Source organism: Pongo abelii, chromosome 10 (assembly GCF_028885655.2).
Source record: "Pongo abelii isolate AG06213 chromosome 10, NHGRI_mPonAbe1-v2.0_pri, whole genome shotgun sequence".
Taxonomy (NCBI): domain Eukaryota; kingdom Metazoa; phylum Chordata; class Mammalia; order Primates; family Hominidae; genus Pongo; species Pongo abelii.
In genome coordinates, this window is record NC_071995.2 from 23,667,501 (window position 1) to 23,684,190 (window position 16,690).

At 37.0% G+C, this 16,690-nt stretch overlaps 1 protein-coding gene across 10 annotated transcripts in view; it reads right to left on the bottom strand.

The window, feature by feature from the left end:
* Positions 1-15,339: 15,339 nt before the first annotated feature.
* Positions 15,340-16,690, bottom strand: part of C2CD5 (C2 calcium dependent domain containing 5) — a 96,739-nt gene continuing 95,388 nt past the window's right edge. For all 10 annotated transcript variants that reach the window (XM_054526312.1, XM_024256085.2, XM_024256082.2 and 7 more), the window contains 1 exon segment: positions 15,340-16,647. In XM_054526312.1, the coding sequence (XP_054382287.1) occupies positions 16,516-16,647 (132 nt within the window). In that variant the 3' untranslated portion in view covers positions 15,340-16,515.

Here is a 16,690-nt window from a genome sequence, read left to right on the forward strand (position 1 = left end):
ACACACACATATATATACACACATACATACACCATGGAGTTATATTTATGTCTATATATATATATATACACACACACACAGACATACACACACACCATGGGATACTACTCAGCAATAAAAAAGGATGAAATCATGTCCTTTGCAGCAACATGGATGGAACTGGAGGCCATTGTCCTAAGTGAAATAACTCAGAAACAGAAAGTCAAATACTGCATGCTCTCACTTATAAATGGGAGCTAGACAATGGGTACACATGGACATAGAGAGTGGAATAATAGATACTGGGAACTACAAAAAATGGGAGGTAGGAAGAGGAGTAAGGGGTGAAAAATTACCTATTGGGTACCATGTTCACTGTTTGGGTAATTGGTACACTAAAAGCCCAGACTTCACCATTATGCAATGAATACATGTAAGAAGTCTGCACTTGTATCTCCTAAATATATTTTTAATTTTAAAAAAAGAGCAGAAACAAAACCAAAACAGAGAAAAATAGGGAAAAACATCAATGACATCAAAAGTCAGTACTTTGAAAAGATCAATAGATGAAATGAACTTCTATCCAAACTGACCTGATTGAGGAAAAAAAAAAGGAAGACACAAATTACCAATATCTGGAATAATAGCAGACATATCACTACAGATTCTACAGATATTTAAAAAAAAAGATGATAATATTACGAATAACTCTATGCCAATAAATTCAACAATTTAGGAAAAAGGGGACAAATTCCTTGAAAGACACAAACTGCCAAAGCTTATACAAAAAGAAAAGGATAACCTAAATAGCACTATATTTATTAATAGATTTAATTCATAGTTAAAGACCTGCCAACAAAGATAACTCAAGTGTTGGATACCTTTGCTGGCAAATTCTATCACACATTTATGGATCAAACAGCATCAATTGTAGATAAACTCTTCTGTAAAGTAGAAGAAGAGGGAATATTTGGTTTAGTTTTTAAAAATCAATAAGTGTAATTCATGATATCAACAAACTAAAGAAGAAAATCCATGTAATCACATTGATAGATGCAGAATAAACATTTGACAAAATTTAAAGAGCATTTTAGAAGACCACGCAGAAAACATCACAGTTAACAATGAAATACTAAATGCCTTCCCCCTAAGAGCTGGAACAAGACTAGGATGTCTACTCTTACCACTATACATTGTACTTAATAATTTACTAAAATAATTATTAATATGGCCAATTTAATAGGAAACAAGAAAAAGAAGTAAAAATCATCCAGCTTGAAAAGAAAGAAATAAAACTGTTACTATTTGTAATCATGACAATGGGTAACTCCACTGATAGAAACCCAGAAATGATTCTACAAAAAGATACTAAAATTAATAAACGGCTGCAGGATATAAGATCGATGTAAAAATCAATTATATGTGTATATACTAAAAATAAATAATTTCTGGAAATTAAAATTAAAACTAAAAGAGTACCATTTACAATAAGACCAAAATAAATCTGAAATAGGTATAATGCCCCCAAAGATGAATAAGATTTGCATGCTAAAAACTCTAAAACATTGATGAGAGAATCAAATAAACAGAGGGCAATACAATGTTTATGAATTGGAAGACTCAATATTGTTAAGCTGTCAATGCTCTCTCAACTGGTCTATAGATTCAACACAATTTCAATCAAAAATATCAGCTTGGGGCTTGTTTTAAATAAAAATTGTAAGACCTATTCTAATTTTATAGAGGAAAAAAAAAACAAAAAAAAAACTAGAATAGCCAAAAGGTTTATTTGAAAAAATGTGAACAAAGTTGGAGGGTTTACATTCCTTTATTTGCCGACTAACTATAAGTTTCAGGAATCAAGACAGTGCAGTATTGGAAAAGGAGTAGACTTGTAGATCAGCGGAACACATGACAGACTCCAGAAATAAATTCATATATATGTGACCAAACAATTTTCAACAAAGATGTCAAATCAATTCAATGAAGAAAAGCTAGCCATTTCAACAAATAGTGCTGGAGCAATTGAACATTATATGCAAAAACAAACAAACCAACCTTGACCAAACCTGACACCCATATACAAATGTAATTTGAAATGATCACACACCTAAATGTAGAGCCAAAAACTCTGAAACTTCCAGATAATCTTTGTGATCTGCATTAGGCAAACATTTCTTAGGTGGAACACAAAAAGCATGAACCACAAAATTAAAAAATGATAAATTGGACTTCTTCACTTCATCAAAATTAAAAACTTCTGTTCCTTAAAAGATAATGTTAAAAGAATGCAAAGACAAGTCACAGATTGAAAGAAAATGTACACAAAACACATATCTTATTTAAATAAGAAACCGCTGATACACAGAATATGTAAGGAACTCAATCAAAAATCAATTTAAAATACAAAAATGATCAAAAGACTTGAACAGACATATCACCAAGGAAGAAATGTAGATAGCAAATGAGCATGTGAAAAATTACTCATAATATTATTAGTCATTAGGAAAATGCAAATTTAAATCACAGTGAGATACACCTACTAGAGTAGCTAAAACCAAACTGAGAATACCAAGCACTGGTGAGGATGCAAAGCAAAAAGAACCCTCACACATTGTGAGTGGGAATGCAAAATGGTACAGCTACTTTGGAAAGCAGTTTGGCAATTTCATATCATTAAACATATACTTATCATTTGACACATATGATAAGCAATCCTTCCCTTAGGTATTGATCCAAAAGAAACGGAAACTTATGCTCACAAAAAGACCTGTACATGAAAGTTTGTAGGGTTTTATTAATAATCTCCAAATACTAGAAACAACCCAGTGTACACCAGTTGGTGAATGGATAAACATATTGTGTTGCATCCATATGATAGAACACTACTCAGAAATAAAGGGAGGAATGAAGTGTTAATACATGGAACAATACAGACGAATCTCAAATATATCATGCTAAGTGAGAGAAGCTGGACTCAAAAGGAAACATTCTGAATTATTCCATTTATATAACATTCTTGAAAAGGTAAACTTGGGAACAAAAAACAGATCAGCAGTGTCAGGGTTTGGGTGCTGGTAGAGGGGATTCATTACATAGGGGCAAGAAGAAACTTTTTTGGGTGATGGAAATGTTCTAGATCTTGTTTACGATGATGGTTACACAACTACAAGTGCTTTTCAAAATTTATGGAATTCCACACACAAAACAGGTAAAATTTTTCGCATATAACTAGACCTCAATATACTCCAATAAATTTTGACTTGGTGGCAAGGAAGAATTTGTAAAAACAGAAGCCAACAGTCATGCAAAATTAAATACTTAAAAGATTAATAAATTTTAGCATGTGGAGATCACGGCAGATGGGAGGCTGGACTAGATTGCAGCTCCGGAGAGAGCAGCATACAGAGGCTTGCATTGTGAATTTTAGCTCCAGATCGGCTGCAAGAACAAACCAGCAATCCTGAGAGGACCCACAGGCCCTCTGAAGGAAGCGGACGGCTCCTGCAGGACCCGAGAGACACCCTAAATATTGTGAGTGCCCCAACTGTAGAAGTTGGAAAGGGAGACCCTCCTCTTCTGAACACACACCCGCACTGGAGAAGCTGAAGGTCTGTTTGTGGGAGAAGTTTCCAACTTTACCTGGAGCTGAGTCAAGTTAGAGAGCTGAGCCAAGCAAAATACAGGGGTAGAGAAAGCAGCAGAAAGGCCCTGGGGGGCTCACTGGGTCCCCAAGCAGCCCATTCCTGCCTGGCACCGCAGGGATCCATCAGGAGGGTGGCCAGAAGAGCAGAGGGTAAAACTCCACAGGGAGAAGGAATTCTCTGGCTAAACTTTGTAACAATTTGAACGGGGTGAGAAACCTCCTGGTCAGAACTTTGGGGGAGGGTGCAAATCTGGCTTGCAGACTTCACAGGCAGGGGAAGAACTAAAGCCCTTTTCTTTCACGGCTAGGAGACAGAAAGCCTTGGGCAAGTTTTCAAGCCTGTCTTGCCGTCCACCTGGAAACAGACTCGGGACTGTTGCGGTAGGCACGGTGGGAGTGAGACTGGCCCTTTGGTTTGTGTGAGAGCTGGGTGAGGTCTGTGACTGCTGGCTTTCCCCCACTTCCCTGACAACTTGCATGACTCAACAGAGGCAGCCATAATCCTCCTAGGTACACAACTCCAGTGATCTGGGAATCTCACCCCATGCCCCACAGCAGCCACAAGAAGACCCATCCAAGGAGAGTCTGAGCCCAGACACACCTAGCCCCACCCCCACCTGCTGGTCCTTCCCTACCCTCCCTGGTAGAGGAAGACAAAGGGCATATAATTTTGGGAGTTCTTGGGCCCCACCCATCACTGGTCTCTCTCCACACTACTACAGTTGATGCTTTCTGGAAAGTGCCACCTCCTGGCAGGAGGCCAACCAGCACAAAAATAGAGCATTAAACCACCAAAGCTAAGGACTCCCACAGAGTACACTGCACCCTCTGCCACCTCCACTGAACAGGCACTGGTATCCATGGCTGAGAGACCCATAGATGGTTCACATTACAGGGCTCTGTGCAGACAACCCCTAGTACCAGCCCAGAGCTGGGTAGACTTTCTGGGTGCCTAGACCCAGAAGAAAGACAACAATCACTGCAGTTCAGCTCACAGGGAGCCACAACCACAGGAAAAGCGGGAGAGTACTACACCAACGGAACAGCCCATGGGACAAAAAAATCCAAACAACATCTTTCAGCCCTAGACTCAGACTCTGACAGAACCTACTCAAATGAGAAGGAGCCAGAAAACCGACGCTGGTAATATGACAAAACAAGGCTTATCAATACCACCCCAAAAATCACACTAGTTCACCAGCAATAGATCCAAACCAAGAAGAAATCTCTTATTTATCTGAAAAAGAATTCAGGAAGTTAGTTACTGAGCTAATCAGGGAGGGGCCAGAGAAAGGCAAAGGCCAATGCAACGAAATCCAAAAAATGATACAAGAAGAGAAGGGAGAACTATCCAAGGAAATAGATAAAGAAAAAAATCAAAAATTCAGGAAACTTTGGATACACTTTAGGAATGCAAAATGCTCTGGAAAGTCTCGGCAATAGAATTGAACAAGTGGAAGAAAAAAATTCAGAGCTCGAAGACAAGACAAGGTCTTCAAATTAACCCACTTCAACAAAGACAAAGAAAAAAGAATTAGAAAGTATGAACAAAGCCTCCAAGAAATCTGGGATTGTGTTAAATGACAAAATCTAAGAATAATCGGTGTTCCTGAGGAAGAAGACAATTCTAAAAGCTTGGAAAACAATATTTGGGGGAATAATCAAGGAAAACTTCCCCAGCCCTGATAGAGACCTAGACATGCAAATACAAGAAACACAAAGAACACCTGGGAAATTCACCTCAAAAAGATCTTCACCTAGGCACATTGTCATCAGGTTATACAAAGTTAAGATGAAGGAAAGAATCTTAAGAGCTGTGAGACAGAAGCACCAGGTAACCTACGAAGGAAAACCCATCAGATTAACAGCAGATTTCTCAGCAGAAACCCTACAAGCTAGAAGGAATTGAGGCCCTATATTCAGCCTACTTAAACGAAACAATTATCAGCCAAAAACTTTGTTTCCAGTGAAACTAAGCATGATATGAAGGAAAGATACAGTCATTTTCAGATAAACAAATGCTGAGAGAATTTGCCATTACCAAGCAACCACTGTAAGAACTGCTAAAAGGAGCTCTAAATCCTGAAACAAATCCTAGAAACACATCAAAACAGAACTTCTTTAAAGCATAAAACACAAAGGACCTATAAAACAAAAATATAAGTTGAAAAAGCAAAAACAAAAAACAAAGCAAAGTACATAGGCAACAAAGAGCATGATCAATGCAACAGTACCTAACATTTCAATATTAACGTTGAATGGAAATGCCTAAGTGCTCCACTTAAAAGATACAGAACCACAGAATGGATAAGAGCTCACCAACCAACTATCGCTGCCTTCAAAAAACTCACCTAACAGATAAGGACTCACATAAACTTAAAGTAAAGGGGTGGAAAAAGGCATTTCATGCAAATGGACACCAAAAGTGAGCAGGGGTAGCTATTCTCATATCAGATAAAATAAACTGTAAAGCAACAGCGGTTAAAAGAGGCAAAGAGGAACATTACATATTGATAAAAGGCCTTGTCCAACAGGAAAATATCACAATCCTAAACACACATGCATCGAACACCTGAGATCCCAAATTTATGAAACAATTACTAACAAACCTAAGAAATAAGATAGATACCAATAAAATAATAGTGGGGGACTTCAATACTTCACTGGCAGCACTAGACAGGTCATCAAGACAGAAAGTCGACAAAGAAACAATGGATTTAAACTATACCGTGGAACAAATGGACTTAACAGATGTATACAGAACATTTCATCCAACAACCTCAGAACACACATTCTATTCAACAGCACATGGAAGTTTCTCCAAGATAGACCCTATGATAGGCCATAAAATGAGCCTCAATAAATTTAAGAAAATTGAAATTACATCAAGCACTCTCTTAGACCACAGTGGAATAACTGGAAATCAACTCCAGAAGGAATCTTCAAAACCAAGCAAATACATGGGAATTAAATAACCTGCTCCTGAATGAGCATTGGGTCAAAAGCAAAATCAAGACGGAAATTAAAAAATTATTCAAACTGAATGACAAGAATGACACAACCTATCAAAACCTCTGGGATACAGTTAAGGCAGTGATAAGAGGTTCACAGCCCTAAACGCCTGTATCAAAAAGTCTGAAAGGGCACAAACAGACAATCTAAGGTCACACCTCAAGGAACTAGAGAAACAAGAACAAAACCAAACCCAAACCCAGGAGAATAAAGGAAATAACCAAGATCAGAGCAGAACCAAGTGAAACAGAAACAAACAAAAAAATACAAACAATAAATGAAGCAAAAAGCTGGTTCTTTGAAAAGATAAATAAAATTGATAGACCATTAGTAAGATTAACCAAGAAAAGAAGAGAGAAAATTCAAATAACCTCACTAAGAAATGAAGCAGGAGATATTACAACTGACACCACTGACACTACTGAAATACAAAAGATCATTCAAGGCTACTATGAACAACTTTACGCACATAAACTAGAAAACCTAGAAGAGATGGATAAATTCCCGGAAAAATACAACTCTCCTAGCTTAAATCAGGAAGAATTAGATACCCTGAGCAGACCAATAACAAGCAGTGAGATTGAAACAGTAATTTTAAAATTACCAACAAAAAAAAGTTCAGGACCAGACGGATTCACAGAAGAATTCTACCAGACATTCAAAGAAGAATTGGTACCAATCCTTTGACACTATTCCACAAGATAAAGAAGGAACCCTCCCTAATTCATTCTGTGAAGCCAGCATCACCCTAATACCAAAACCAGGAAAGGACACAACCACGAAAGAAAACTACAGACAGATATCCTTGATGAAGTTAGATGCTAAAATCCTTAATAAAATACTAGCTAACCAAATCCAACAACATATCAAAAAGATAATCCACCATGATCAACTGGGTTTCATACCAGGGATGCAGGGACAGTTTAACATACACAAGTCAATAAATACGATACACCACCTAAACAGAAGTAAAAACAAAAATCACATGATCGTCTCAATAGATACAGAAAAAGCATTAGACAAAATCCAGCATCCCTTTATGATTAAAATTATCAGCAAAATCAATATACAAGGGACATACCTTAATGTAATAAAGTCCATCTATGACAAACCCACAGCCAACATAATACTGAATGGGGAAAAATTGAAAGCATTCCCTCTGAGAACAGGAATGAGACAAGGATGCCCACTCTCATCGCTCCTCTTCAACATAGTATTGGAAGTCCTAGCCAGAGAAATCAGACAAGAGAAAGAAATAAAGGGCATACAAATCAGTAAAGAGGAAAGTCAAACTGTCCCCGTTTGCTGATGATATGATCGCTTACCTTGAAAATCCCAAGAACTCTTCCAGAAAGCTCCTAGAACTAATAAAAACATTCAACAAAGTTCCCAGATACAAGATTAATGTATGCAAATCAATAGCTCTTCTACACACCAACAGCAACCAAGCGGAGAATCAAATCAAGAACTCAACCCCCTTTACAGTAGCTGTAAATAAAATAAAATACTCAGGAATATACTTAACAAAGGAGTCGAAAGACCTCTACAAAAAAAACTACAAAATATTGCTGAAAGAAATCACAGACAATACAAACAAATGGAAACGCATCCCATGCTCATGGATGAGTAGAATCAATATTGTAAAAATGACCATTCTGCCAAAGTAATCCACAAATTAAATGCAATCCCCATCAAAATACCACCATCATTCTTCACAGAGTTAGAAAAAATAATTCTAAAATTCATATGGAACAAAAAAAGAGCCTGCATAGCCAAAGCAAGACTAAGCAAAAAGAACAAGTCTGGAGGCATCACACTACCTGATTTCAAACTATACTCTAAGACCATAGTCACTAAAAGAGTGTGGTGCTGGTAAAAAATATAGGCACATAGACCAATGGAACTGAGTAGAGAACCCAGAAATAAACCCAAATACTTACAGCCAACTGATCTTCAACAAAGCAAACAAAACCATAAAGTAGGGAAAGGACACTCTTTTCAACAAATGGTGCTGGGATAATTGGCTAGCCACATGTAGGAGAATTAAACTGGATCCTCATCTCTCACCTCATATAAAAATCAACTTAAGATGGATTAAGGACTTAAACCTAAGACCTGAAACTATAAAAATTCTAGAAGACAACATTAGAAAAACCCTTCTAGACATTGGCTTAGGCAAGGATTTCATGACCAAAAACCCAAAAGCAAATGCAATAAAAACAAAGATAAATAGCTAGGACCTAATTAAAGAGCTTTTCCATGTCAAAAGGAACAGTCAGCAGAGTAAACAGACAATCCACAGAGTGGGAGAAAATCTTCACAATCTATACATCTGACAAAGGACCAATACCCAGAATCTACAACAAACTCAAACAAATCAGTAAGAAAAAAACAATCCTATCAAAAAGTGGGCTAAGGACATGAATAGACAATTCTCAAGATATACAAATGGCCAACAAGCATATGAAAAAATGCTCAACATCACTCATGATCAGGGATTTGCAAATCAAAACCACAATGCGATATCACCTTACTCCCAGGGAAATGGCCATAATCAAAAATCAAAAAACAGTAGATGTTGGTTTGGCATGGGTGTGGTGATCAGAGAACACTTCTACACTGCTGGTGGGAATGTAAACTAGTACAGCCACAATGGAAAACAGTGTGGAGATTCCTTAATGAACTAAATGTAGAACTACCATTTGATCCAGCAGTCTCACTACTGGGTATCTACCCAGAGGAAAACAAGTCATTATTTGAAAAAGATACTTGCACACGCATGTTTACAGCAGCACAATTCACAATTGCAAAATCGTAGAACCAACCCAAATGCCCATCAATCTAGTGGATAAAGAAACTGTGATATATATATATCCATCATATATATATATATATGATGGAATACTACTCAGCCATAAAGAGGAATGAATTAACAGCACTTGCAGTGACCTGGATGAGATTGGAGACTATTATTCTAAGTGAAGTAACTCAGGATTGGAAACCCAAACATCATATGTTCTCACTGATATGTAGGAGCTAAGCTATGAGACACAAAGGCATAAGAATGATACAATAGACTTTGGAGACTTGAGGGGAAGAGTGGGAGGGGGGTGAGGGATAAAAGACTACAGATATGGTGCAGTGTATACTGCTCAGGTGATGGGTGCACCAAAATCTCACGAATCACCACTAAAGAACTTACTCATGTAACCAAACACCACCTGTACCCCAATAACTTATGGAAAAATAAAATAATAAAAATAAAAATAAATAAACATGAAAAAATAATACATTTTACCATATAAAGATACTTTTAAAAGTTGAATTATGCTCTAAAAGATTAACTGTAATGAGAGGTATCAGCAAGTCCTCTATTACCAGAAAATCATCCTGACATTGCTAAACGCCCTTCAGAAGGATGTGTTACGAATACTTTGGAATTTCCTGACACGATTCCCTTCGGGGAATAAGGGAAAGGTCCATGGAAGCACTTGAGGATACTGCTATGAAGTGACAGACCCCAGAACCAGTTATGATAAGGAGCCCCTGGGGCTTCCTGGTCCACTGGGAGGCAGCTGTGAATGAGAACTAGAGGGTTGAGCACTGGGAACTGAACCTGGGCAGACTTTCTTGGCTGGATTAGGCATGGCCTAAAGACCCCTGGAAGCCTGTGCAGGAGTCTTGGTTAGTACAGCATCATCACCTGGGAAGAGGAGCTACTTCCCTGTTCTGTGTGGAACTCATTCCAACAGCGCCACCGTGTGATTATAAGAAGCAGACGCAACAGTGAACCGAGAAGGTTCCTGCACTGTAGCCGCTTGGATGTGGAAGCCGTTAACCCTTTGGGGACTTCATTGAGCCCTGGAGTTGTTGGACGATTCCAGAAGTAGAGAAGCGCTTACAGGCAGGAGATTCTGGACTTCCGCTAATTATTCATATGGGTATACACAAAATTGTTAGGAAAAATAAGAGAGATGACAGTGCGTTTACCTTGAATTTGTGAAGCATTTTCTATTAGACGTTACTATCACAAATAGCACAGCTGTACGGTAATTTTATACTTTATGTATCTCTATAGTTGAACTTGTATAGGAATTTGTATTCGTTTTCTGTTGCTACCGCAACCTTAGTGGTTTGAACAACACAAACTTATTACCTTACAGTTCAGTAGGTCAGAACTGACATGGGTCTCATCAGGCTAAAATCAAGTCATTGGCAGGACTGTTCCTTTCTGGAAACTCTAGGGGAGAACACACTTCCTTGTTCATTTGAATTTCTGGCATAATTCAGTTTCTTGTATTGTGGAACTGAGACGGTTTCTGGCTGTTGTCGGCTGAGAGTTATTCCCAGAGTCTAGTGGTCACACACATTTTTATTTTTTATTTTTTATCTTATTTTATTTTAATTTTGAGACTGAGTCTCCCTCTATCGCCCAGGCTGGAGTGCAGTGGCACAATCTCGGTTCACTGCAACCTCCGCCTCAGTGATTCTCGTGCCTCAGCCTCCCAAATAGCTGGGATACAGGCACCTACCACCATGCCCGGCTAATTTTTGTGTTTTTAGTGGAGACGGGGTTTCACTATGTTGGCCAGGCTGGTCTCGAACTTCTGACCTCAAGTGACCAGCCCGCCTCGGCCTCCCAAAGTGCTGGGATTACAGGCGTTAGCCACCGCGCCCAGCCCACATTTCTTCCTCTGTCTCAAAGTCAGCAGTGTTGAGTCAAGTCCTACTCACATAGAATCTCTCTGACCTCTTATACCCTCTGTTTCCATTTTAAAGGATTCATGTGATTAGATTCTAGGATCCTCCCAGATAAACTAGGATAATTTCTCCATCTCAAGGTCCTTAACCTTGATCACATTTGCAAAGTTTTTGATATGTCAGGTAATATATTCACAGGGGCTTAAGTTGGGGACATCTTTGAGGGCCCATTATTCTGCTTACCATAGATATTTTGAGGTTTTTTAATATTTAAAAATATAGTCTTTAAAAAAACTCCAATGAACAAATGTTTATTTAAAAGGATTTTTACAGACAACAACAGTCTTACTTTCAAAAAGCAGAGGAACCATTTTTATGTTTTTATTTTTTATATGTAAAAATATAGTCTTTGTTGGAGAGTACGTGGAGAAAAGGGAACCTTGCACGTTGTTGATAAGAATATAAATTAGTACAGCCATTATGGAAAAGAGTCTGGAGGCTTCCCAAAAAATTGAAAATAGAACTACCATATGATCCAGCAATCCCACTACTCTGCATGTTTCCAAGGGATATGAAATCAGTATGTCAAAGAGGTATCTGCACTCCCATGTTCATTACAGCGTTTTTCACAATAGCCAAGTTATGAAATCAACCTAAATGTCCACAAACAGATAAATGGATAGAGAAAATATGGTATCTATACACAATGGGATACTATTCAGTCTTTAAAAAGAAGGAAATTCTGCCATTTTCAACATGAATGAACCTGGAAGACACAATGTTACGTAAAATAAGCCAGGCAAGAATGACAAATACCACATGATCTTACATAGCATATGTGAAATCTAAAAAAGTTGAACTCATAGAAGTAGATAGTAAAATGGTGGTTGCCAGAGGTGGGGCATTAGGAGACGTTGGTCAAAGGATACAAAACTCCAATTAAATAGGAGGGATAAGTTCAAGGAGTCCATTGTACAACATGGTGACTACAGTTAATAATGTATTGTGTTCTTGAAAATTGCTAAGAGAAGTAGATTCTCAGTGGTCCCACCACAAAAGAAAAAAGTGAGGTAATGCATATGCTAATTAGCTCAATCTAGTCATTCCACAATGTATATATAATTTAAAACAACTGTTGTACAAGATTAATATCTGCAATCTTTTGCTATTAAAAAAAGTCAAAAAATTATATATAATTATATATCTACTTTAAGTTCAGATATCAATATAGGTATATTAATATATAATTTATATATAAATATATCTAATTATATAGAAATGTTATAAATATTATATATTATATAGATAATCTATTAACTAAATATATATATTATATATAAATAATATATTGATTTATATTATATATAAATACATTTATATTTAATTTTATATATATAGAGAGAGAGAGAGAGAAAGAGAGAGATTGAGAGTCTTTATAGTGCCTTGACTTGTCTATTAGAAAGAAGCCAAGCTTTTTAGGATAGTATTTATCCAACCATTCCTAACACTTTCTTCAGCATGGTTCCTTATTCAGCCTGGGGTCAAAGAAGTGGGTTCAATAAACGTCCTGAAGTAGTATGCAAAAGTTCATGTATATGCTTATTTTTGGGGACAAAAAAGGTCCAGAGCTTAGATCGGATTATCAAAAGTACTCTGAAAAAGACACTCCTCTGAAGGAAAAAGAAAAAAAAAGCTTGTAAATAAATGTGTTGCTTCCACACAGCACACATTTTTACGCTTCCACGTCTTTATGCACTGGTGCCATGAGATTAGGTGGCATATTGGAAAGAGGATAGGTTTTGATCTCCCAGACTTCTGATTCAAGCTAAACTGGCTAAATAGTAACAACACTTATAGAAATAAGAAATAGTAAATTTTTATTGATGGAGACATACTGACAAAAGAGCAATTCAAGATGTATGAAAATTGATGAAGCTTAAGGACAGCACCCCCCCCCAAAAAAAAAAATCAAAGAGAGAATAGAGGTCAATTTAAGAAGCTAAAAAAAGGAAAGATGGTCACACTGTCCATAACAAAAAGTATAGATATTGTGAAAAGTTACTGTAAACTGTAAAGATAGACAACAAAATAGGGGGGCAATTGTCACACACAGCAGATTAAATATTAACAAGAAAAAATCAACCCCATAGGACAGAAATTTTGATTTTCACAAAAAAAGTGCAAACCCAAATGCAAAACAACTCTGTTGGCCAAAAATGTTGTCCATGCATAGACGCATCTCAAAGGCATTATGCCAAATGAAAGTTGCTGAGCACAAGATCCCACTGACATGGAACGGGGAGTAGACTGACTGCAGAGGGACACCAGGGAACTTTATTGGTGATGGAAACGTTCCATATCTTGGCTACATGATGGAATATATTTGCCAAGCTCAAACTATACACTTAAAATAGATGAATTTTGCTGAATTTAAATTATATCTAACAGATTTTTCAAAATATGTAAGGATACACACTAGGTTATTAACATGGATTGGAAGTGATGTGATAGGGAAGAAGAGAAAACCAGGCAAAAAGGTAAAAAAGAAAACTACTCTAAACATTGTTTATATAACCCCATTTATGCACTTATGAAAAAGCTGTATGCATTAAAAAAAAAAACTTTCGCCAAATACTTAATACCGCAAGACTGCAATCCAATACTTATATCTTTGGCGTGTTCAAATTCAGGGGCAGAACAGGTGATAAAAGCCAGATGAGAATGGATCATGGAAGAGAAGGAGGTGGAGGAAGTGGGACAGTGAGTTCGTTTAAATTGAGTCGTTTCCCTTGGAGCAGTGATGAAAGACGAAGGGCATGTTAAGCCTGCTGTAAATGCTGTAAACTGGCCTATTTCCAAGAGTAAGTCCCAGCATGTCCATTCCAGATGCTCATGTTTCAGGGGTAATGTACACATAGTGAAAGAGCAGCAGCTCTTGGGGTGTAGGGTAACATTAGCCTTTCTGGAAGGAACCAATCTTGGTCCAGATGATTGTGCTTCAAAGGTAGCCCACATGAGCAAACAGGAGCAAACAGGCCCGTGTGAGTAAATAGGCAGCCAAGTTTGGGTGGTTAAGGAAACTCCAGCTTTGACAGGAATCAGTCTGGGTCTCATCATGAGTATACAATTGTTCATACTAAAATAGAGATAATCCCACCTGGCTTGTTTTATGAATTATTAGCAATATTGTATGTACACAGGACATGGCACAAAACAGCCAATTAGCAATGGCTGTTATTATTCCTTTGCCTAGAAAGACTCTGGAGCACACTATGCAATCACGTAACAGCTGTTGGATGGACAAATGGCTGGACGAATGGATGCATGGATGAATAAACTGGGAATACCCAATTCCAGTGAACTATTTTTCCTGACTGAGCTAAAATATTGTCTCCTTTGGGAAGTACCTCTATTCCAAGCTACACTCACATTTGCTCACTTACTAGTGTAGGTTTTAGAGCCAAATTGCCTGTGCTTGAATCTTGACTCCACTATTCACTGTGTCTTTGGGGCAACTCACATAAACTCTCAATTCAGCTTCCTCAACTATAAACTGGTGCTTAACAATAAGGTTTCCGTAAGGATTAAAAGAGTTAATACAAAAACATCTTTATTAGACTGGCTGCCCATAGTAAGCATTCAATAAATATCAGCAATTATTAAAATACTACATTACCACATCTTACAAATTATTTACCTATGTAGACATTGACTGTAAGCTCTATGAGAGGAAGAACTTTTGTGTGTTTCGTTCACTGCCTAAAACTGTGCCCTGCCATCTAGCAGGCATTCAATAAACAGTTGTTGAATGAATACCTACCTACCCTGAAACAATGAAAGAGCCAAAATTACAAACACACACCCCTTCCAAAATTAAGGCCAGGTGCTCAATAGATGTTTGTTGACTGAAGAAATGAATGGAAATGATCAGATAGAAAGTGATTCAGAAAACTGACAGCAGTATATGATGGAGGTAAAAAAAAGATTTAGGAATATTCCACTTTATTTTTATAAACTTTTTATTTAAAAAATAAAATTATAAACAAAATACAGAAAAATATTGACACCTGTGATAACAAGGAAATGACTCTTAAGGGCAGTTTGTTGTCCTGGGGGAAAAAATCATAAGTGTTATCAAGAAATATTATTGTGCAAAGGAGGAATGTAATATTTAAGGTTCATTTACAACGGGCATTTGGCGTTGACAGAAAAAGTCTTTCTATGTATACATTCAACATTTTGCAGCATATTTACATTCAAGTTACATTTCCAAATTCTATGCCAAATACAGTCTAACTCACCATCAACAATCCCTCAGATATTACTAAAATCCTGTTTATTTGGTAGGATACCAATATTATCTTATTAGAAAATAATTTTTATGTTCCTACTAAGTCAACTGTATTTTTACTACTTTAACAAAATTCACTGACATTTTTATCCCAGTTGAAGTCAAGCCTCTTTTAGACAGTCAGTACTAACTCAAATGTTGCCAGTTATAAAATTATATAATAATCTTTTCCTCCCTCCTTAGAGACAGTATTAAAACTTTCAATGAAAGGACACGAGCTATGATAAATTATTTTCTTTTACAAGAGTTAGGATGTATTACAGATATAAATTCCAGAATTTTAACTTGTTTTCAAAAGATGGCTGAAGCACTTTTCCCTTTCAGTTGTTACCGAATTCCTCAGCAAAATAGAACACATTCAGAAATCTACATAGTAGTTTTCTGAAAACTTTTCTCCATTGTCCCCACACATTTCTCAAATCAGAGTGCTTACTCACTAACAATTGGAGAATCTCTTGCTTAGTTTTTCTAAATTACACTAGAGTAGCTATCCTAATTTCCTGACAATCTTCCCATTTCATTTTTTAAATTATGATTTTATTAAAATCAACATAAATTACAAAGGTTCCATCTTTGCTACAGTTCTTTTAAAAATTTATCTTAACTTACTGAAGGGTCAAGACCCCACAGGGCCTGTCTAGAACAGGCAAACAAAATGTCAAAACTAGAAAATTCTCATGCCTCCAAAAGACTCCAGGCAAATCAAATCTACTCAATTCTTCCTTATTTATCTCAAGTTCAATTTTAAGTCTAAGAAGATAATTAATGACAAAATAACGGAGATTTATGAATTTCATTCAGTTGAGCTCTTTTTTCCTAATTTTCTTCAGGTTGTAACTTCACTTTCAGTACATGATGACTGGCAGTTGGTGGTAGGTTGCTGAGATGACACCACTTCTAAGTCAGATTCACGAACAAAAACCACTGCGTCACCACTTACATTTATAAGACACTGTGCCTATAGGAACAACAAACAGGACAGGTTCAGTTATACTCAACAC